A 23,160-nucleotide genomic window follows, 5' to 3' on the forward strand; every position below is an offset into this window, starting at 1 on the left:
AACTTCTCTGGGCCTCAGTTCCCTCATCTGTAAAAGGGGGGGTGAAGATTGTGAGCCCCACGTGGGACAACCTGATCACCTTGTAAATTTCCTAGGGCTTAGAACAGTGCTCTGCAAACAGTAAGCGCTTAATGCCATTATTATTCTTTTAGACTGTGAGCCCACTGTTGGGTAGGGACTGTCTCTATGTGATGCCAATTTGTACTTTCCAAGCGCTTAGTACAGTGCTCTGCACATAGGAAGCGCTCAATAAATACGATTGATTGATTGATTGAATAAATACGATTGCTGATGATGACGGTAAACACGCGGACCCCATTCTCACAGGAAGACAGGCCTAAGAATAAGGAGCCGCGGGGTCTAGGGGTAAGAACCCCAGCCCAGGAGTCTTTCCCTGCCACCTGTCTGCTGTGTGATACTGGGCAAGTCACTTACGTTGGCTAGGCCTCCGTCCCCTCATCTGGAAAGTTGGACTTCCCCGGCGCTTCGTCCAGTGCTGTGCACATAGTGAGCGCTCAATAAATACGACGGAATGAATGAGTGAGTGTCCACCCCCGCGGCCCCTCCTTTTCTGTGCTTGGGGCCGGCTCCTCCCCCGGCTCCTCCTCCTCCCCCGCCCCTCCCGGCACATGCCCCTGCAGCCCGGCGCCGTCCGGCCCCTGCTCCCGCCGCCTTCCCTCCCCTCCCCTCCCCTTCCCGGGATCGGGACCGGGATCGGGACCGGAGCCCGAGCCTGGCGGGGCGGCCCCGGCATGCCCCGAGGATGATCGCCGCCTCCAGGAAGGGGCCGGAGGGCAGGTACCCGCTGCATTACCTCGTCTGGCACAACCGCTCCCGGGAGCTGGAGAAGGAGGTCAACGCCGGCCAGGTAGGGCAGGGCCCGGCCGGACAAAATGTGTGTGTGTGCGGGGGGGGGGGGGCTGCACCCCAGACCGGCCCCTTCCCCAGCCCCCGGGGGCTGGGCTATCCGGAAAGCCCCCCACCAAGGACCGGCGGGGGATGGGGGGGTGTGAGTGCCACCCTGGCATCTCCCCTGCCCCGGGAGAGGAGTGGAGGCCCGGATGCCCGGTTGCCCGGCGCCGCCGCCTTTGTCTACCGTTGTGTTTGTTTGTGGGTGGGGGGAGGCGGCGCCTTTCCCCGGGCGGGCCCGCTTATTTACCCCGTCCTCTAGGCCCGCCGCACCACGTGGGCCCGGGCATCTCCCCCAGCCCACGCCCCTGCAGAGGGCACCCCCTCCGCCCCCCCCCTCAGGAGACCCCGACCCGTTTTTCCGAGGGGCGCGGGGTCCCCGGGGCTGACCCTCCGGCCTCAGGTTCCCTAGGGAGATGGGGAGTGGGGAGCCCTCCCCTCTGCCCCCCCCCCCCTTTTTGGGGTTGACCCTCAGACTGGCAGCGCAGCCAGGGCCGTCACCCTGCAGAAGGGCGGAGATCCCCCCCTCCCCAACATCAACCTTAGGGCCTTCCCACCCTCCCTGTCACCCACCTCCTCTCCATCCCACTCCCAGCGCCCTCCTCCTCTCAGCATCCTTTCCTCCCTCCCCACCGACGCAGCCACCGGAGGATATTTCCCCAGGGACGAAGCCCGGATGGGGAAGGGGTGAGCCCGGGGAACGGTTTGCCCACCCCCAGCCTGAGCCCCATCTGTGTCAGGCCGGGGGGAGAGGAGCCATCCTGGAGCTGGTAGGAGAGAGGGTCAAGGGTCAGGAATAATCCGGTCTGCCAGGGTCAGGTTCCCCAGAAGGGGCTTCCTCTAGTTGGCTGGCACCGGCTATTGTGCTCCTGGACTGGACCTGCTGTCAATATGTCCCCGCCAGGGACTGGGGTACCCCTGCCCTCCTCTGCTCCTTCTCCTTGCGGAGGGATCTCCCGGTAGGCCCGCCAGAAATGCCCTTTTGCTGAGCCCCGCTGCGTGCTTTTCATGTCTCCCCTGTGATTTTCCGAGCTAGCCGGGGTTTCGGGGGGTTTAGACGCTTAATTGAACCACTGACCGCAGGAGCCAGGCTGGGAGGGTGGGCCCGGGGAAGAATGGGGTCAGCCCCATGCACCCTCCGTCTCCTCTCTGCTGCTTGGAGCTCTGTGGCTGCTGCTTCCAGAGACAATAAGCCATCCCTCTGCTCCTTGTCCTCCCTTCCCCTCCTCCCCTCCCACACCTTCCTGGTCTGCTGTGGCTAAGGGATGGTAAGGCCTGCCCAACACAAGCAGAAATGAAAGGTTCTCTCCTCCTGACGGCAACACCTTGTCGCCCCAGGAAGGATGGGAAGCCAGAAGCATGACTTGGTTAACATCCCGGTGTCTTTGGGGTTGGGGGTTCACTCCAGCCTACGGAGGGCTGGAGTAATCAGTCAGCGGTGTTTATTGAGTGTTCACTCTGGGCAGAGCACTGTACTAAGGGCTTGGAAGAATACAGTGGAGTTGGTAGACACTACCCCTGCCTACAAAATAATAATTGTGGTATTTGTGAAGCATTTGTTAAAATGTGAGTGACTGTCCCCTCCTGAGACCCATTGTCGTGCAGGATGCCCCAGCCTCTATCCAGAAGACCAGGCCACATTCCCCACCCCGCTGGGCCTTGTTCCCTGCCCGAAGGGCTGACCCCCCCCTCTAGGCAGGGCAGGAAGGAAGTCAGAGGGAGTGAGGCTGGAGAGGGGTACCAAGCATGGGCCTCTCTTTGGGGTCTGCATTTCTCTTAGCAGATTGGCACACCCAGAAGGTTAATGTCACAGGCGGCAGGAACCTGGGGGTGGGGAATGAGAGGTCATTGTACTGGGCGGGTCCTTAGTGGACTAAGCCCGGTCCCAATGTCCTCCTCTCCACTCATCCCAACTGTGGCATTCCACAGGTCAGGTGCCACCTCATTGATGGGCATCTGTGTCCTCCTGAGCCCTGCCTGGCCATGAGGCTGGGCTGCTCTCACTGCTGTCAGTTGGAGCCTCCTCCCTGTCACCCCAGCACCCCATGCAGCTCTGTTCCCTCTCATTCCCCAGGTTAGGGGATGCAGGGAAGTTGGGGTGGAGAGAGGTACTTCCGTACAGATTTGAGCCTCCATTTTAGAGCTACGCCCATCCCCAGGCCTGGCCTGAGGGCTAATGAGGGGCAGGGGAAAATGATCAGGACCGAGTTCAGCTAGGACAGCTTGGGACCCGGGGCCAGGCCGAGGACAGCCAGATCCTCCAGTCCTCGGCTGCCTGGCTGGGATGGATCAGGATGTTGGGATTCAAGCTGAGCTCATCCAGCCTGAGGAGAGATGCCCAGGTGCTGCTCGGCCTCCTTAAACTCTCCTCTCTCCCTTCCCTTACCCAGGAAGTCCCAACCCCAGGTGGGTAGATGGGCTTTTCATCCATCTGCCACCCCACTGCCTGCTCTTCCTCCGCCCCAGGCTCTGAGATGCCCAGCCCCCATCTGGCTCAGCCTCTCCCGGGACAGAGGGACTGGCCCAGCTTCTTGCCCACACATTGTCCCTTCTAGACTGTAAGTTCTAGTTGTGGTCAGGGAATTAGTATGTTTATTGTTATATTGTGCTCTCCCAAGCACTTAGTACAGTGCTCTGCACACAGTTTGTGCTCAATAAATCCGATTAAATGAATGAATAAAAGTATATCATTGGTGTTCTGTCTGAGGGGTCATCTTCTGGGCCCACAGCCAGGAAGCGGAGCCCAGTTGCGGGGAGGAGAGCAGAAACACCTCTCCAACATTGCCCTTGATTGACAGACTAGTGCGGAACAATGGGCTGGGACATGAGATTTGTGAGGAGAAGGTAAACAATAATAAGAATAATACTAATAATTATATTAAATGCACACAAAAGCACTTGGTATAGTACAGTCCAATAGAGTTGGTAGACTTTTTCCCTGCCCACAAGGACCTTACAGTCTACAGGGGGTGAAATGAGAGGAAATGGTCGGTTATTATAGCAGGGATTTAGGGTGAACATCAAGAAGAACATCCTGACGGCAGGTTGAGACACTGGCAGGGAGGATGTGGGATCTCCATCTTAAGAGTAGGAGGGCCCCATTCTTCTGAACATCAGGAAGGGCAGTCTTGCTTGGAGACAGGGGGATGATGAGATGACCTGCAGAAGAATCTTCTGTCCTGAGGGGCCTGATTCTCTGAAACCTGAGCTGCTTGGATTGGAGTTTACCCCCTCTAGACTGTTAGCTTCTTGTGGGCAGGGAACATGTCTACCAACTCTATTGTACTCTCTCAAAGCCTTTGATATAATGATCTGCACACAGTAAGTGCTCAGTAAATGCCACTGATTGAGGGAGAAGTGAGGGGTTGGGGGGTAGAAGAAGAGGAGGGCAGAGTCAGGCTATTTCCCTCTCTATCGTGGGTGTGCCTTGCTGAAAACCCAAGAGCAATTTCAGCCCCTGACTGAAATCTTGGTCTCAGGATTCAGGCTGGGGCCTTCCACAACACGTGCTGGGAGAGGCCAGGGATGTAGCTCCGGAGGCTGGCAGTGGGGTAGGTATCGGGTTCCCACCTGGCCACCTCAGGGATGGGCTGGCATCGGACCAAGCCCTTGCCCGATGCCAGCCCTCAGCAGGGACCTCCTAGGTTCTCTTTCTGCCTGCTGAGAGGTGCTGGTGAAATGGAAACCCGTCGCTGTGGCCGCTCTGGAGGGCAGGGCTGGGTGGGTGCTGGATGTAGGACAGTGGCAGGGGTTAGCTTGGGTGCGAACGTTAACCCTCATTGGGCCAGAGGTGCGGTGGGAGGGAGGCCAGCCTGTGAAGTGGGCGGGGGAGTCTAGGGGAGGAAGTCGGACCAGGGTACAGACCCCAGAGGAGGAGGAGGAGGTGGCAGCCAAGTTTTGGCATACTTAGCAGCTCCTTTCAGCTTTCCCACTCACCCCCAAAGGGGACCCGAGTGGACAGCGGGGGGTCCCTGGAGCTCCCCCTCCCCTGCCCTCAGCCCCTCATCCCTGACTGCCAGCTGGATCCAGCCAGGAGGCTGCCCCTAAGACTGTCCTGCCTGGCCCTGCCCACCCAAGGAAACGACCCAGGGTCTCCGCCGGTGGCTGGGCACGCGCCCGCCGGGCTTCCCCACTCATCACTTAGAAGCAGTGTGGCTCAGTGGAAAGAGTACAGACTTGGGAGTCAGAGGTCATGTGTTCAAATCCCTGCTCTGCCAATTGTCAGCTGTGTGACTTTGGGTAAGTCACTTCACTTCTCTGGGCCTGTTACCTCATCTGTAAAATGGGGATTAAGACTGTGAGCCCCACGTGGGACAACCTGATCACCTTGAATCCTCCCCAGCGCTTAGAACAGTGGTTTGCACATAGTAAGCGCTTAACAAATGCCATCATTATTATTATCACTTGGCAGAGCAGTGGCCCCCCAGCTCCAATAATGGCATTTATTAAGCACTTACTATGTGCAAAGCACTGTTCTAGGCACTGGGGAGGTTACAAGGTGATCAGGTTGTCCCACGGGGGGCTCACAGTCTTAATCCCCATTTTACAGGTGAGGTAACTGAGGCACAGAGAAGTTAAGTGACTTGCCCAAAGTCACACAGCAGACAATTGGCAGAGCCGGGATTTGAACCCCTGAAGCTCTTAATCCTTCCTGGGTGGGGAGGGATTTAGTCGTTGGTTTGCTCCCTATGTGGCCTGTGCTGCCTGTCGGGAGAAGGGGGCACCTTTCCCCCCAGTCTCCTAGGTCCCTGAGGGTGGGGCTCCTGGTCAGGGGTGGAAGGGCCGGGGGCAACAAGCCAACCAAGTGCTGGCCCCAACGCTGCCACGGAGCAATCGGGAAACTCAGGAACTGGAACCACAAGCCCCAGAAACCAAAAATCGATGTATTTCCCTAGACAGCAGGAGGGGCCTGACTCTCAGCAGGAAGGCCAGGGAGGGGGGGCCAGGGGACCAGGGGAGGGGAGCATTCTTGGTGGGAGTGGGGCATGATGGCTCCGTTCTTGAGCCTCTTGAGGTGAGGGGCTCCCAAAACTGCCATTGGGTGCCAGGCCCAACAGTGCAAGGGTGGGAACGGGGCCCTGAACAGTGAGGGCAACGCAAGGGAGTGACCAGCCAGGGCTTCCAGCCGGGCCCTTTCTGCTCTTGGAGTTCTGGGCTTGGCCAGGCCTTCCACAACGTCTGAAGACAAGGCAGAGGGGGTGGCCTCCGAACCATCGACTAGCTCTCAGGTTCCCAGAGGTTCCCAAATTGTTCCCGCTGACCCCTGCTCCCTGGCCACCCCTCTGGGTTATGTTTCCCCCCACCCCTGGGCCTAGAGGAATGAGGCCTGAGGGGTTTGCATTCACTGAAAATCTTCTCCTCATGACAGCTAAATGTATATAAGAGCTGTGTGTGCATCTCTGTCTCTGCTGAGGTGCTGAATGAACTCTCCCAGCGCAGGCCTGACTTGGTGGCCTGCTGCCTCCAGAATCACTTGTGCTCACTTGTCCCGCTCCCCGCTGACGGCTTCCGTACAGCCAGAGGCTGGGGGGTGGCACCGTACTGGGTCGGGGGTGGGCCAGGGGTGTGGCATGTGACTTCCATCACCTCCAGGCTTGCGGGGGTTGGGGGTGTGTGTGTGTGTGCAGTGACATCCAAGAGATTCCTGACTCTTAAGGATGTGCCCAACCCAATTTGCTTGTATCCACCCCAGTGCTTAGAACAGTGCTTGTCACATAATAAGTTCTTAACAAATACCATTATTATTGTTATTACCCCGTGCTTAGTATAGTGCTTAACAAATGCCACAAATATTATTATTATCGTGAGGCCCAGGTGGAGGGAAAGTGGTGGTGATGGGTAATCCTTCAGGAGGCTGTGCAGGAGAGGGGCAGATTGGGAGAACCTCAGTCAGAGCTACTGTTCCATTGCCACCAGGATCTCAGCCATTGATAATATCTTTGGATATTCACATCTACTTTCCATAATTTATCCTGACTCCACTCTTGGTAAATATTTTTATGTCTGCCTCCAGTTAATGAATGGGATTTATTGAGCACCTACTGTGTGCAGAGCATTGAACTAAGTGCTCGGTAGAGTACAATATATTAGAGTTGGGTAGATGTATTCTCTGCCCACAAGGAGCTCACAGTCTACAGGGAAAGCTTAGGCTGGGGACACGCTCTGTGCGTCTCTTCTACTTTCCTAAATGCTTAGTACATTGTATTGCACTCAGGGGGTGCTCAGTAAATAGCATTACTGCTGTTACCACTGCCCCAGTCACAATGCCACTGTGGACAAGGTGACAGCCCTGAGGTGGGGCCTGGTGGACCCTGGGCCCCATTCCCTGTGTGTGGTGGTACTCATTCAGTCGTATTTACTGAGCACTTACTGTGTGCAGAGCAGTGTACTAAGGGCTTGGGAGAGTACAATACAACAATAATGACAATAATAAAAAGACCTAAGGTCTGAGCTGGGGCTGGGGGAAGGCGTACATTTCTTCTGGCCAATGGCGAGCAGCAGGTAGCAAGTGCCCAATGGAGCTGAGCCTAGCATGGTGGCCTTGGGGGCGGGCATTGTCACCCTCACCCACCATGTGACCTTGGGTAAGTCCCTTAACTTCTCTGGACCTCAGTTTCCTCATCTGTCAGATGGGGATTTAACACCCGTTCTCCTTCCTACTTAGACTGGGAGCCCCATGTAGGACAGGGACTGTGTCCGACCAGATTATCTTGTATCTATCCCGGGGCTTAGTTTGGTGCCTGGCACATAGTACGTGCTTAACTAGTACCACAGTTATAATTATAATTATTCTATGGGAGTGGCTACCTGCCTTTCTCAGGGGAGGACTGGTTTGCACCAGGAGTAGCCCAGCGGGCAGGACACTTAGAGTGCTTGTTCATGGTACATCAGTTTCAGAGAGCCCCAGGTCGGGGATGTGGGCCTGAGGATCGGGTTGGGGAAGGGCACAGAGGACGATGGTGGGGAGTAAAAGAGGGGACCGTCTTTGATTTTGGCCCGGAGTCATTGTTTCTTAGCTGCAGCAGCAGCCTCCTGTGCCCCGAGGGCAGCCTGGGTTAGAGAGGAAAGGGATTGGAACAGGTTTCTTGCCATCCTGCCAACTGCCTCCCTCCCCAGCCCCAAGCCCGAGGCAGTGCCAGGTCTGTGCCACCCTCCACCCGCTCCCTGGCAACCGCTGGTGCCTGGAAACCCCTTGGGGTAGGGGTGGAAAGAGCCTCGTGCTGGTAGACACCGTGTGCCAGGGTAGGGGACAAGGGACAGGAGGGGTTTCTCTGGCCTCGGGGACAGGGCGGGGAGTCCCTACTCTACCACCCTCCCCGGGGCCTTGTTAGTGTGGTGCTGGCAACTACTGCTGCGGAGCGGAGTGAGAGAAGTGAGGTAGTTGTTTCACCTGTCTACATGTTTTGTTTTGTTTTGTTGTCTGTCTCCCCCTTCTAGACTGAGAGCCCGTTGTTGGGTAGGGATTGTCTCTATATGTTACCGACTTGTACTTCCCAAGTGCTTAGTAAAGGGCTCTGCACACAGTAAGCGCTCAATAAATACGATTGAATGAATGAATAAAGGAGTGGCGGTGGGGAGGAGGCAGTAGGGTAGCTGAGTGGTGGTGGTCATCAATCAATCAATCGTATTTATTGAGCGCTTACTGTGTGCAGAGCACTGTACTAAGCGCTTGGGAAGTACAAAGTTGGCAACATATAGAGACGGTCCCTACCCAACAGTGGGCTCGGCGGTGGTGGCTTGGGCTCAGCCCAGGGATGCAGTGTGGGGTTGGGGGGTGGGGGGAGCGGGGTTGGGAGATCAGGCCAAAGGGAGGGTCTGGGGCAGAAGTGAGAACGCATTGGGAGTGGGGGGCCTGGGTCAGCTCCGCTGTCCGGTCTCTCCCCCGCCCCCCCCTCTCCACTCTCCGGTCACAGCCCTTGTGCTGAATCCACTGCCGTCCTCATCTTTGCTCCCCACCGGCCTGTCGGGGAACGTCCCTGATCCATGGCTACCCCCAACTTCCCCTGCCTCCTCTCTCTAGTCCCAAGATGGGGAGCCGGGGACAGGGTAGGGGGGCAGGGCAAGGCAGGGCAGGGCAGAGGAGGTGGCAACTCGAATGCCAGCAGAGTACAAGAACCTGATTCCCTGTAAATCTGCTTTCCCCCCCATTGTGGCCTCCAGGGTCCTTGGTTCCCCTGAGCTTTCCCACTCCTGGCCCTTGGCAGTGCTGGAGCCAGCAGTTGAGGAACCTGGGATGAGGGGTAGAGGGAGGGACAATGTCTCCTTGGGTCGGGGTCACCGAAGGCCGTGGAAAGCCCAGGTGATCTGGCCGCCCAGAGGACCCTATAGGGGTGCCCCGCCCCCTCAGATGACCCCGGCCACTGGCCCCTGATCCCCTGGGAGCCCCGCCGGGCCCAGCTGCTGCCCTCTAGACTGTGCTGTGAAGGGACGAGGGACACGTGAGTCATTGAGCAGGAGCTGGGGAGGCCTGGGGCTCCCCCTGAGAGGCCCAGGGGAGGCCGGAGGTGGAAGTGGGGAGAGACGGCAGATGGGAGAAGCAGCTGCCGCCGTCGCCGCCCAACCCAGGAACAGCAGGGGAGGAGCCGGGCCTCAAGGAGGGGCTCGGGCATCCCAAGGTCTCTGGGCATAGGTGCCAGACGGAAGACTTAGGACCCCGGGGCTGGGCCCCAGAGAGGAGATGGCTTTGGTGGGGGAGCCGCTGCCCAGGAGTGTGGCCGACTGTGTGATCTCTCCCCTCTGAATTCCCAGGTGGACATAGAGCAGTTGGACCCCCGGGGCCGGACCCCCCTGCACCTGGCGACCACCCTGGGCCACCTGGACTGTGCCCGTGTGCTGCTGAAGCATGGTGCCGATGTAGGGCGGGAGAACCGGAGCGGCTGGACAGGTGGGCAGCCCCTCTCTCCCTTCCCCACTCCCTCACTCCCCAGCTCCACCTCCCGGCATGGTCTCCCCTTGCCTGGAGCTCCCCTCTGCCTGGCGCTGGGGGAAGTATCTCTGGAAGTGACACTCCCGTCCTTGCTCAGTCCTCCAGGAGGCCGTGAGCACCCGCGACCTGGAGCTGGTTCAGCTGGTCCTGCGCTACCGGGATTACCAGAGGGCGGTCAAGAGGCTGGCGGGCATCCCCGTCCTCCTGGAGAAGCTACGGAAGGTAATGTTCCCTCCCCCGCACTCCCCTTGGACCCCTCCCCACCGTCTCCGGGGCTCGCTCCTGTCTGGACCTTCTCGGCCTCCGCCCCAAGTTCCACCCCTGGCCTCCCATCTGCCGCTGCCCTATGCTCCCGGCCACTCCTGTCCCCACCTCTCCGTGTCCACTTCCTCCCCAACCCCCAGCGCTGGCCCCTCTCCTCCCTTTCCCTTCTCCCCCGACCCTGCCCCCTGGGCTCTCTTGCTGTCTTCTCCCCCAGGCCCAGGACTTCTATGTGGAGATGAAATGGGAGTTCACTAGTTGGGGTAAGTGGGTTGGGGGCAGAGGGCATCTTGGGCTCAGGGCCCTGGCAGAGGTACAGAACGCTGCCCTGGGCCGCCGCCTCCTCCTCCTCCTCCTCCAGCTGGTGACCATCAGCTTTGCAGCTGGCATGGGCTGAGGCATGGGGTCCCCCAAGAAGGGCGTTTGAGAGCTCCTCCCTACCCGCTTCCTCCCCAGAGGTTGAGCAGACCTTCATGTTCTCAGGCCACCCTGGGGGATAGGGATGGGATGTTTAGGACCCAGGGGTCATGAAGTTGGGGGGCGGGGGGGTGAGGGGCTGTGGTAGCCAGGGGCCTGGGCCCCTGGCCTTGAGAGTGGCACCCCCTCCTTCCCAGTTCCCCTGGTCTCCAAGATCTGCCCAAGTGATACCTACAAGGTGTGGAAGAGCGGGCAGAACCTCCGTGTGGACACTACTCTGCTGGGTTTTGACCACATGACATGGCAGCGGGGGAACCGCAGTTTTGTCTTCCGGGGACAAGGTCAGTCCTGGGGGCAGAGGAGGTGTTGGTTGTGGTCCCCGGACCATGATCCCCTTCCCTTCTTCCCTCCACTCCTTCACTGCCCCTGAGTCCCAGGGGAGACAGTGCTGACCGAGGCTGGGGGCTGGATCTTTCTACGCCGGGGGTGGTAAAATCAGGGGCCACAGAGAAGCAGCATGGCCTAGTGGATAGAGCTCAGCTTGGGAGTCAGAAGGACCTGGGTTCTAATCCCAACTCCTCCACTTGTCTGCTGTGTGACCTTGGGCAAGTCATTTAAAGCCTCTGTGCCTCAGTTCCCTCATCTGTAAAAGAGGGATTAAGACTGGACTGTGTCCAGCCTGATTAGCTTGTATCTGTCTCAACCCTTAGTACAGTGCCTGGCACATAGTAAGCGCTTAACAAATATTAAAAAAAAAAAAGGAGGATGCGGTAGGCGGGACCCCAGCTACTACCTTTCAGCAGCTCCACCTTCCCAGGCCGCTCCCCTCTGCCCTCCGCAGCGTGTTGACCAGGTGGCTGGAGCCCACTGCGGACATCCCTGCCCTTCGTGGATCCAGCAGCTCCTCAGAGACCCCCAGCCACTGGCCTCGCTCCCGTCCTTGCTCCCACCTTCCCTTCCGCTCCTGCCCTCGCTCCCACCCTCGTCCCTCTGCCCTGCTCCTGCTGTGAGCTCCATCAGGACTGACCGGTGCAGGGTTGTGCCCACCCCCTGCCTGGCGCCTCCCTCTGCTCTGATGGCCTCCCCCTCCCCCGTTGTTCTCCCTGCCGGCCCCTGCCACTGTAGATACCAGTGCGGTGGTGATGGAGATTGACCACGACCGGCGGGTGGTGTACACGGAGACGTTGGCGCTGGCCGCCCAAGACCGTGACGGGCTCCTGGCCGCAGTGCAGCCCACCGAGGAGCAGGTGATGAGCCGGCTCACTGCCCCTGTCGTCACCACCCAACTCGACACCAAGAACATCTCCTTCGAAAGGTGCGCTGGGCACGGGGAGGGGCGAGAACTCCGTGAGTGCCCGGGGCAGGCCGAGCACCCTCTAACCTGGCCTCCCCGTTCCCCTTCATCTTCCTCGGGCCAGAAACAAGACTGGCATCCTGGGCTGGCGTAGTGAGAAGACAGAGATGGTGAATGGCTATGAGGCTAAGGTGAGGGGAAGAAGGAGGGCACAGACAGGACCCTCAGGTCCAGGGAGGGTTCCGGAAACCCACGGGGGAGTCAGGGGGCGTGGGGGCAGTGCCAATTCACGTGCCTTCATGAGGGGGACAGGGGGCTTAGGGAGGCCAGGCGGGAACCGACTTCACAGTCCCTTCCTGGCCCCAGGTCTACGGGGCGTCCAACGTGGAGCTGATCACGCGGACCAGGACGGAACATCTGTCTGAACAGCATAAGGGCAAGAGCAAAGGTAATGAATGGGGTGGAGTGGCCAGGGCCACTCCTGGAGCTCCAGCTCCAGCTAATGAGGCCCTCTACCCTCCTCTTGGAATCCTTGCTGGTCCTCCAGCCCCCCGATGCTGCCGGACGGGGATCAGAGGGAAGTGGGAAGGTACCCCCTGGCAGCTCTAGGCCCCCCTGCCCCTCCTCTGCCCTCCCCGTTCTCAACCCTGGGCCCGGCCCTTCACCCTGGTCCCTGGTCCGTACTCTCCCTCTAATGAGTTCGCAGGGGCCCGTGTGACCAGGGGCACCTCTCTCTCTCTGTCTCAGGCAGTAAGACACCACTGCAGTCCTTCCTGGGCATCGCAGAACAGCACGTGGGGCCCAACAATGGGGTGAGTGCCAAGTCGCAGCTCACCGGCATCAGAACAGACCCCGCAGGACCCCCATCCCCTCTATGCCCCGGGGCTCTTGGGGGGCGGAGGGAAGAGCTCCACCCAATTAACCCCATGCCGCCTCTTCTCTCCGGCCCAGACCCTGATCACACAGACGCTGAGTCACACCAACCCCACCGCCATCACCGCTGAGGAATACTTCAACCCCAGCTTTGAGCTGGGCAACCGGGACATGGGACGGCCCATGGAACTGACCACCAAGACCCAGAAGTAAGGCTCAGGTCGGGCGGGAGGCAGTGAAAAGCAGGCCCAGACTCTGGGGCGATCACCCACATTGGAGGGCAAGAGGCCATGGTCAGATCGACAGGAGAGCCATGTTGAGAGGGCAGCGGAGGAGAAGGGGAAGGAGAGAATGTCCGTTCCCTTCGGGCACAGTTAGTGTGGAGACCAGGCTAGGAGAAGATGCCGCCAAAACCATTACCTCACTCCTCCCCAGCACTAGGCCAGACATTGGCATGAAAACTGACGGCAGGGTGAAGGAGGAGGGGTTGCCCGCCCCATCCCTCTAACCGGTTCCTGCCCTTGGCTGGCCCTCTGTGCCGTCCATTGCTCCAGCCACTCTCGCTCCACTGTAGAGTGTCCCTCTGCTCTCTGGGCCACTGTCCCTGCCCTTTCCACAAACTCTTTTCTGGCTTCCCCTACCATAGCCATAATCCCCTGGTTGCTGGCCCTTCATTCCAAGGCCAGGGGTGGAGCTCCAGGAGCCATGGCTTCTCCAGGTGGTAGCCAACACCCCTGCTTTCATTCATTCATTCAGTCATATTTATTGAGCGCCTAGTGTGTGCAGAGCACTGTACTAAGATCTTCCTCAGTCCTCTTGTCCTCTTCATCTCTAGAGCCTGGGCCTGGCCCTCGGGCCTAGGCTTTGCTTCCTGGGTGGGGAATGTCTATTTAATGTTATATTGTACTCTCCAAAGCACTTAGTACAGTGTTCTGATTACAGTAAGGGCTCTGTAAATACAACTGACTGAGATGCTGCCAAGACAATCATGAGTGCCATGTTCCAAGAGATGGGGTCTTTTCAGGAACAGCAAAGGAGAAAACTTTTTGCCCTTGGGTTCTCTGTTGGGCCAACGCCCTCATGCACTGAGGGCTGTCCTCGCACTCACATCAACCAATCGTCAGTGGTATTTATCAAGTACTCACTGTGTGCAGATCACCTTATGGGGAGTCCCAGGCCTGACCAGCAGTCCCCTTCCCCATCTCTGAAACAGCAGTCAAGGAAACTGGATCCAATGAATGGGGAAGGACAAACCATTCAGTCGCTCTTACACTAGTGGAAGAAATTGAAGCAAATTTAGGATCTATGGTGAAGCAGCCCCAGCAGTGGTTCCGGCCTGGGCGAGACAGGTGACCAGGACCACCTAAAGCAAAGTGGCACACATAGAACTGGAGGCCTGATGAGGCGGCAGCGAGCCCTGTGTGGGAAGAGTCTCAAAGGCCACCGGACTGGGCAGAGACAAGTGTCCAAAGCTTTGCTGAGGTACCAAGGTGGAACACGATGTGATTTGAACTCCATGAAATACATGAGCGCCGAAGGCCAGTGGGAGCATGGTGCTGGGACAGGCCCAGAGCCAGCGGGAGCCAACAAAAACAGCCTAGTGAAGGTGGGAGAAGCAGGAAGATGGGATTGGGAGCGGTAAAATAGGGAACACGAGTTCAGTTCCTGGCAAGATTAAATAAAGGTCAAAAGGGAACTGGAAGCCATGTCCTCAGCAAGGAAAATCGGACCCTATAGTCTGAGGGGAACCCTCAGAGCTGGCCTCCTGATCTCGGGCATTAAATCCTTCGTCCCTGGAGTGGCTGAGCCGCTGACAGGTGGGTGAAGGTCCTGGCATCTTCTACAGGGCTGCAAGCTGAAGAACTGCCACCCTTAGGGCTATTTACCCCATTACAGGGGCCAGGCAGGGCATGGCCTAGCCAGCGTCTAGCCCCCCGGTTAGGAGAAGGGGAATTTGGTTGGCTCAGAGAAGTCAGTGACCATATGAGAAGTCTGGGAAAAGTCACTCTAGCCTTAACTCCTGGGGGGCTAGGCCCCCATTTAATGAAGACTTCCTTTGTTCCGCGGTGCAGTGGAATTCCTTTTGCCAGGATCTCCATACCAAGAACTCCCAAATAACTGACACCTCTAAGCCTGGTTTTCCTCACATCAATGCACAAGTGTTCAGGGCTCTTCAAGACTCAATGGGAGAAGCTAGAAAAGAGCTTTTTCTGGAATCGGAGCGGGCAGCAGCTCCTCTGTGATGGGGTACGCCAGAGGCCCAGATCAGATCCATCCATTTAGGCCAAGCAGTATGATCTAGTGGTTAGAGCATGAGCCTGGGAGACAAAAGGACCTGGGTTCTTGTCCTGACTCTGCCACTTGTTTGCTTTCTGAGCTTGGGCAAATCACTTCCCTTCTCTATGCCTGTTACCTCATCTGTAAAATGGGGATTGAGACTGTGCGCCCCGCGTGGGATAACCTGCTTACCTTGTATCTACCCCAGCGCTTAGAACAGTGCTTGGCACATAGTAAGCACTTAACAAATGCCATTATTATTATTATTTTCTGTGCCTCAGATACCTCATCTGTAAAATGGGGTTTAAGACTGTTGAGCCTCATGGGGGACAGGGGCTATGTCCAACTTGGTTACTTGTATCTACCCCAGCATTTAGGAGAGGGCCTGGCACATTGTGCTTGAATACCATAAAAAAAAAGCCCACAGGCCTGCCCCTCAAAAAGGAAAAGGTAAAAACAAAAGTCACAACTTAAAATCGAGCCACAGAGCCTATTCAAGGCAAAACCTAGAGGTGAAAGAGGGAAAGCAAATTTAAACTGACTTGCAGACAGATGGACCAGGATATGAAAGCAAATTGAAATAGACCAGAGAATCCTGCCTTGCCCCCACACTGAGGCTTGGTCAGCCCAGTTAGGCTTGAGGTGCAGTGTCTGGTTTTTTGCTCTGGTCCAGTCAGGAAAGGGATGGGGCCCTGGCCTCATTGCCTGGGATAGGGTGACTACACATGCAAGGTTTGAGATGTGTGAGAAGGAGGGTGGTCTAGTGGATAGAGCACGATCCTGGGAGGCACAAGGGCCTGGGATCTAGGTCCAGCTCTGCTGCTTGTCTGCAGTGTGTGACCTTGGGCAAGTCATTTCACTTCTATGAGCCTCAATTCCCTCATCTGTAAAATGGGGATTAAACCTATGAGCCCAGTGTGGGACAGTAACTCTGTCCAATGTGATTCATTTGTATCTATGAGATACAAATTGAGATAATCGAGATATCTCAAATTTATATCTATGAGATACAAATTAATACAGAGATAGATTTGTATCTAAGAGAAGCAGCGTGGGAGTCAGAGGTCATGGGTTCTAATCCCGGCTCCGCCAATTGTCAGATGTGTGACTTTGGGCAAGTCACTTAACTTCTCTGAGCCTCAGTTACCTCACCTGTCAAATGGGGATTAAGACTGTGAGCCCCACATGGGACAACCTGATCACCTTGCACATAGTAAGTGCTTAACAAATGCCATCATTATTATTATCTACCCAGCGCTCAGTACAGTGTGTGGCACATAGTAAAACATTTAACAAATACCATTCAAAAACAAAACCCAAAATGAAAGTTCCAGGCACAGGATGGCAGGTGTGAGCAAGAAATCAGTGGCTGAAGAAATGAGAATGAGGCACAGCTGACATGAGACATGCGAAGTGTGCAACTGGGGTGGGGTGAGAGAGAGAGCTGATGGAGTGTCCCATAAAGCTGGCGGTAAGGAGTTTCTGCTTGAGACAGAAGATGGGGGGAATTTTGGAGTTTTGTCCTAGGCAGGGCTCGGGCTGCTGAACTTGCAGACAAGAATTTGCTCAAGGCAAGGCCCAGGAGAATGCAGAAGAGACCCTCAGCTGTCAAATGCTACCCTGAGCTGACTAGCCACCTCCGTTTCCATTAGCCAGAATCGGAGATGGACTACTCACCCTGAGTGCCTGTTTTGTGCAGCTTTGAACTAGACAGTGAGGAAAATTACAAAAGAATAAGGTTTGGTTTCTACCTTACCATCTAAGGGGAAAGGCGAAACAAACACAAAAGCAGTCGCCGATAATTAGAAAACAGCACAGGACCCCCGTTGGGGCATAAAACTTAGACGATATGAAAAACAGAAATGCGCGTGAGAAGTGCCCGGAAGGGCTAGGGCAGAGAGACTCCCCACTCTGATCGGTGAGGTGGCAGGGACCCGCAGGTGAGAATGGCACCTTATCCTTCCCGATATTGCTGTCACCTCCAAGATTTCTGTTTGGGTATGAGTGGGAGGTGATGAGGAGGGGGAGGGGGGCATTACTTCAGCTGAAACCTCGAGATTGCAGGACTGCAGTGTTTAAAAAAAGGCTGAAACACTGGGGTGAACTGCATAACCAGAAAAGGGGCTGTGGGGGGGTGGTAGGTTGGTGGTGGAGAAGGGGAATCTGGAAAAGTTTCATGGAGAATTAGTTTTTCTTAATTCTGAGGGCAAGAGGCCCGGTCTGCCTAATTAAAGTTGGGGTGGCGGGGAGAAGCCGTGAGAGGGAGGGGAGCGGTAGCTTTGGCCACTGGCTGGGTGGCAGGACTTGGGTAGAGAGTAGGAAGATTCGCTTAGGCAAAGTAGAGTACCCAATATAGGCCTCAATTCCAGGCTGCCTGCCGAAAAGAATGTCAGAACACCTAACTGGCATTGCTTGTCCTAGTGGAAACAGCATGGGCCTGGGAGACAACCTGGGGTGTAATCTTGGCTCTGCCACTTGTCTGCTGTGTGACCTTGGGCAAGTCACTTCACTTTTCTATGCCTCAATTACCTTATCTGTAAAATGGGGATTGAGACTGGGAGCCCCATGGACTGTGTCCAACCTGATTATCTTGTAGCTACCCTAGCGTTTAGTACAGTGCCTGACACATAGTAAGGGCTTAACAAACACCATTAAAGGAGAGTGGGGAGATGAGGTGATCCTAGGGGCTCCAGTAAGTCCTGGCACCAGAAAACCCCCCAGAGGCAGTTCCCCAAACTCTAATTCAGATGGGTTTGTCTCCAGTTGGGATGAAGGGCTCCCACAATCAATCAGTGGCTTTGAGTGCTTACTATGCACGGAACACCGTTCTAAGCCCTTGGGAGAGTACAATATAACAGAATTAGCAGATACATTCCCTGCCCATAATGAGTTTACGGTACAGAGACGAGTATACAGTCTAGACTTGATTCCTCAAGGGTTGGACCTTTGTGGCAGTTGGACCAGCCAGTTCCCAGTTCAGGGGTGCTAAGCCTGACTACTGTCCTGGGCCTGGGGCATCCCGGGAGGGGAGGGAAAGGGCAGGGGCCGTAGCGGGGGGTGGGTGCTGAGGTGGGGGAGGGGGCCCTCACCCTTCATTCCCCTGCCTGCCATCCCAGGTTCAAGGCCAAACTGTGGCTGTGTGAGGAGCATCCGCTGTCCCTGTGTGAACAAGTGGCCCCCATCATTGACCTCATGGCCATCAGCAACGCCCTCTTCGCCAAGCTCCGTGACTTCATCACGCTTCGCCTGCCGCCCGGCTTCCCAGTCAAGATCGGTCAGTGCCCCGGGAGGGTGACCCTTGCTGCTTGCATAAGCTCCCTGAGCATCGCCATGGCCAACCCCCGCGCCCCCCCGCAGAAGCCTCCAGCGGAGAAGCCCCCAGGGGTTCCCGCCTCCACCCTGCGCTTGCTTGCATCCTTCCAGCTCCGAGGCCGGAGCTGGGGCACGGGGCTGAAGGGCACCAGCTTGTCAAGGGCCTGCCAACTATGTTATATTGCATTCTCCCAAGTGCTTAGTACAGTGCTCTGCACATAGTATTTGCTCAATAAATACCATTGATAGATTGACCCTCCCTCCCCAACAGAAATCCCCATCTTCCACATCCTCAACGCCCGCATCACCTTCGGGAACCTGAACGGCTGCGACGAGCCCGTGAGTTCGGTGCGCGGCAGCCCCAGCAGCGAGGCGCCCTCGCCCAGCAGCGACTCCTCCAGCGTCAGCAGCTCCAGCTCCATGAGTATGGGGGTGTGGGGCTGGGCTGGGCAGGGAAGGGCTGCAGGGGGGGGCCGGACAGGGCAGGGCTGCAGGATGGGGCTGGGCTAGACAGGCAGGGCAGGGCTGTGGGCAGAGTTATGGTGCTGGGCTGGACAGGATAGGGCAGGACTGTGGGGTGGAGTTATGGGGCTGGGCTGGACAGGACAGGGCAAGACTGTGGGGCAGAGATGCTGGGCTGGCAGGGCAGGGCTTTAGGGTGGAGTTGCGGAGCTGGGCTGGGTTGGGCTGGACAGGGCAGGACTGGGCAGGGCCGGGCAAAGCCCAGGGGTCAAAGTCGGGCCCCCTCCCTTCCGGTCTCGTGATTCCCTTCCCCGGCAGCATCGTGCCGCGGCTGCGAGATGGCTCCTGCACTGTTTGAGCCCCCGCGTGGGTACAGTGTACTGGGCAGCCAGCGGGAGCCCGGGCGCGAGGAGGAGGATGACCTGCTTCAGTTCGCCATCCAGCAAAGCCTGCTCGAAGCTGGCAGCGAGTATGACCAGGTGCGCCCTGTGCCCCGCGCCCCGGGGGGGAAAGAGGGGCCGGGAGAGGGAAGGAAAGAGCGGTGGCCCGGGAAGAGCAGGAAGAGGAGGGGGGAGATGGGTTAGAGCAGGGGAGGGGAAGGACCCACAGTAAGTGGAAGGAGTGGTGGGTGAGGACCGGGAAGAGGCGAGGAACAGGACGGGAACTGGAACCATCCACACCGGTTTCCCCGCTTCCACCTTGGCCTGCACGCTGGGACATTTGTTCCCACCCCATGGCTTGCGCTCAGGGAACCTCACCCCTCCCCCATGTCCAGTGCTCAGGGATCCCGGCGCCCTCCCCCCAGCTTGCGCTGAGACCCTCACCCCACCCCAGCAGCTTGTGCTCAGGGACTGTCACCTCACCCCTACAGCTTACACTCAGGGACCCTTGCCTCTCTCCCATGACATATTCATTCATTCAATCGTATTTACTGAGCGCTTACTGTGTGCAGAGCACTGTACTGTTTGGGAAGTACAAGTCGGCAACATCTAGCGACGGTCCCTACCGAACAACAGGCTCACAGTCTAGAAGGGGGAGACAGACAACAAAACAAAACGTGGACAGGTGTCAAGTCGTCAGAATAAATAGAAATAAAGCTAGATGCATATCATTAACAAAATAAATAGAATAGTAAATATGTACAAGTAAAATAGAGTAACGACTCCATGAACTCTCCCTGACCCCATTTGTATCCTCGGATGACCCCACTTTCAATTTTGAAAGTGAGAAAATTTTCAAGAAGCAGTTTGTCCCATTTCACCTCAAATGACCCAATGAACTTTCCGTGACCCCACTCATGTCCTCAGATGACCCCGTGAACTCCCTGTGACCCCCATTTGTGTCCTCGGATGACCCCACTTTCACTTATGAAATCAGGAAAATTTTCAAAAAGCAGCTCAATGTCCAATTTCTCCTCAAATGACCCCATGAACTCTCCATGACCCCACTCATGTCCTCATATGACCCCCATGAACTCTGTGACCTCATTTGTATCCTCAGATGGCCTCATTTTTACTTTTAATAATAATAATGGCATTTATTAAGCACTTACTATGTGCAAACCACTGTTCTAAGCGCTGGGGAGTTTACAAGGTGGTCAGGTTGTCCCATGGGGAGCTCACAGTCTTAATCCCCATTTTACATATGAGGGAACTGAAGCCCAGGGAAGTGAAGTGACTTGCCCAAAGTCACACAGCGGACAAGTGGCGGAGCCGGAATTTGAACCCATAACCTCTGACTCCAAAGCCCGGGCTCTTTCCACTGAGCCACGCTGCTTCCCTATTTTGAAATTGAGGAAAATTTCAGAAATCCATTTAATGTCTCATTTGACCCTATGAACTCTCTGTGACCCCATTTGTGCCCTCAGATGACCCCCCCCCCCCCCCCACTTTCACTTATGAATTCAATATCCTCAGGGACTCTTAGCCCATCCCAATGGCCTGTGCACAGGGACCCTTGCCCTTTCCTCCCAGCTTACGCTTAGGGCCCCTCACCTCACCCCCCACGGCCTGTACTCAGGAACCTTCACTTGCCCCCCCATCCCAGGCTAGGCTGACTGTCCCTGTGCCCTTCACAGGTCACCATCTGGGAGGCCCTGACCAACAGCAAGCCGGGCACCCACCCCAGGGCCCAGGAGGGCCGCAGGCCAGAGCGGTGAGGGGGTAGTTGAGGAAGGGCGTGGGGGAAGGGGAGGGGGTTGGTGTGGGGTGAGCCGGGCACCGTGAAGGTTGAGAGCACATGGGATCAAGGATTCCTTTGGGACCGCCCCATCCCATTCCAATCTGACCCATCCAGTTGGGGTAGAAAGGGGAGGGAAGGGGCTGGCCCCTCGGCACCTCCGCCGTCCTCACTGCCCAGATCGTCTGGCCGCCAGGGCCCAGGGCTTGAGCGCGTCCCCTTCACCGAGCTTCCCGCCGGGCTGAGGTGATGGGTGACATCTCCTCCTCCCCTGCCCCCCCCCCCCCACCCCCACCCCAGGACACCTCAACACACCCCGCAGCGACAGCCTGGTCCCCAGCCGGCGCCGACCCCATCCCCTAGCCCCGGCCACGTCTTCCGCAGCTATGACGAGCAGCTGCGCCTGGCCATGGAGCTGTCGGCCAGAGAGCAAGAGGAGGCCGAGCGGCGTAAACAGCAGGAGGAGGAGGAGCTCCAGCGCATCCTGCAGCTCTCCTTGACCGAGCAGTAGCCACGGCCCTCCTCCCCCTCCAGCCTCAACATAGGGTGCTAATGCCAGGCCTGCCCGGCGCGGGGGCCAACTGGCCAGAGCTGCCCGGCCAGGGCCAGGCTCTGGGGGCAGAGCCTAGTGCTGTCCCTAGGAGGCTGGGAACAAGCTAGGGGACGTCGCCCTCCTAGCGCAGGACTGGTTGGCAACTGGGGTTGGGAGGGGAGGTACCAGCCTGGACCTACTGTTTACTCTTTCTAAGAATACTTGAGCAGGGCCCCCGGCCTGGGGAGGTATAGCTGGTGGGGAGGTAGAGGCGGGGACAGGGCCTGGGGGGCGGGTGGGAAGACAGGTGCTGGACCTTGGTGGGCTTTCACTCCCCCCCTCCTCCTCTCCCTCCTGGGAGAAGCAGGGTAATGGGGTGGGTGGGGGACCCCTCCAGTGGGAGGAGAAGGGATTATTCAGGACAGGGGTGGCCCAGCCAGCACAGAGTAGGGTTGGGGTGCAGGAGTCATGCACAAGCAGGAGCCTAGTTTGAGGGGGGCTCTCGGGAGAGGGCGGCCACCCTCTCCTGGCCTGAGGAGTCCCCGGGAGGTGGGGCTCCGACCTCAGGCCTCCTACCCCTTGGCTTTAATTGGGACCTGCCCCCAGGCCTCCTCATTCAAGGATGAGGCCAGGACCCAGACCCCAGGCACCAAGCTGGACCTGGTTTGATTCTCTTCCTGCCCCTGCCCCTGCCCTTCCCCTTCCTCTTCCTCCGCCTCTCAGTTGCATAGTTGCTACCACCGGGGAAACCCGGGCTGTTGGCAGCCTTTCCCTGGAATGCCCTTGGGGAGACGGTGGGCTCTGCCTGCTTGCTCTGTCCCTGGGGAGAATCTCCCCACCGATTCCCGGCATCTCCCCCAACTCCCGGCTCTCGGCCCCTGGAGAGCAGCTCCCCGTGCCCAGGCCTGTGCTCGCCACCCCCCCGCACCCCGCCCCAGACACAAACCAGCACCTCGGAGGGGCCTGGTCCCCCCCACCCTGGCATTACAGCGTCAAGTGCACTTAGCTGGGTGCCCAACCCGGGCCCCCTGCTGCCGCCGGCTTTCCCTGGCCCTCCACTGACCCCTCTCCCCCCGGCCAGCATGCTATCTGCCCCAAGATATTGGAGTAGAGGCAAGCCTGGGGCCTGGAGCCTTTGGGGTACAGGGACGGTGGGCAGAGTACGGTCACAGCAATCCCAGAATTCCTGCTCTCTCCAAGCTTGAGCTGCTGAAGGGTTGGGGAGGGAAGGGGCCAAAGAGGAGAAGGGCAGAGGACTCGGGCGCTGGAGGGTGGCCTGGGCCCAAGTCTGGCATGATGGGGGCAAGTTGGGCTGAGGGCCTGGGCTAGCTGCTCAGGTCACTGTGAGGGGAAGGGTTCCTTGCTGCCCCTGCCACCTGGCACTGCCCCCCACCCTGCTCTCCTGCCAGTTGCTGCTATCCCTCCTTCCCCCAGCCCCCTGAGAGGGCATGACCTTCAAAATCCTTCCATCCAATGGTGCTAACTCTCTGTCCTCCCAGCCCCAATGTCCTCCCTCCCCCCACTCCCTCCCTCCGTTTTTCCCAGAAAAGCACAGGTGCCAGGCTGGCCCCACTGCACCCCTGCCCTCCCCACCCTGGATGGACTGGCTGACACTGTGACGAGGGGAGGGGCAAGTCTGGCCAGCAACTCCATACAAAAACCAGAAAAGCAACAAGGCAGTCCCTCTCCTAGCCCCCTTACCCAACCCCCTCCCAGGAC

At 57.7% G+C, this 23,160-nt stretch overlaps 1 protein-coding gene across 1 annotated transcript; it reads left to right on the forward strand.

Moving 5' to 3' along the window:
• Positions 1-678: 678 nt before the first annotated feature.
• On the forward strand, positions 679-21,711 carry ANKRD13B (ankyrin repeat domain 13B). Its single transcript, XM_038759322.1, has 15 exons — positions 679-868; positions 9,658-9,793; positions 9,933-10,057; positions 10,314-10,359; positions 10,711-10,854; positions 11,639-11,828; positions 11,932-11,998; positions 12,174-12,255; positions 12,555-12,619; positions 12,759-12,889; positions 18,074-18,231; positions 18,541-18,693; positions 19,050-19,210; positions 20,809-20,885; positions 21,210-21,711. Exons 1-15 carry the CDS (start codon positions 764-766, stop codon positions 21,418-21,420), a joined length of 1,851 nt encoding a protein of 616 aa, XP_038615250.1. The 5' UTR covers positions 679-763; the 3' UTR covers positions 21,421-21,711.
• Positions 21,712-23,160: the final 1,449 nt, after the last annotated feature.

Source organism: Tachyglossus aculeatus, chromosome 17 (assembly GCF_015852505.1).
Source record: "Tachyglossus aculeatus isolate mTacAcu1 chromosome 17, mTacAcu1.pri, whole genome shotgun sequence".
In the NCBI taxonomy this organism is placed as follows: Eukaryota; Metazoa; Chordata; class Mammalia; order Monotremata; family Tachyglossidae; genus Tachyglossus; species Tachyglossus aculeatus.

Bases quoted from the DNA above. Each gene is read 5' to 3' on its own strand.
- ANKRD13B (XM_038759322.1), top strand. From the start codon at position 764: ATGATCGCCGCCTCCAGGAAGGGGCCGGAGGGCAGGTACCCGCTGCAT. The intron at 9,794-9,932 runs GTGGGCAGCCCC...GTCCTTGCTCAG, and splicing joins GAACCGGAGCGGCTGGACAG to TCCTCCAGGAGGCCGTGAGC. The intron at 10,058-10,313 runs GTAATGTTCCCT...CTTCTCCCCCAG, and splicing joins TCCTGGAGAAGCTACGGAAG to GCCCAGGACTTCTATGTGGA.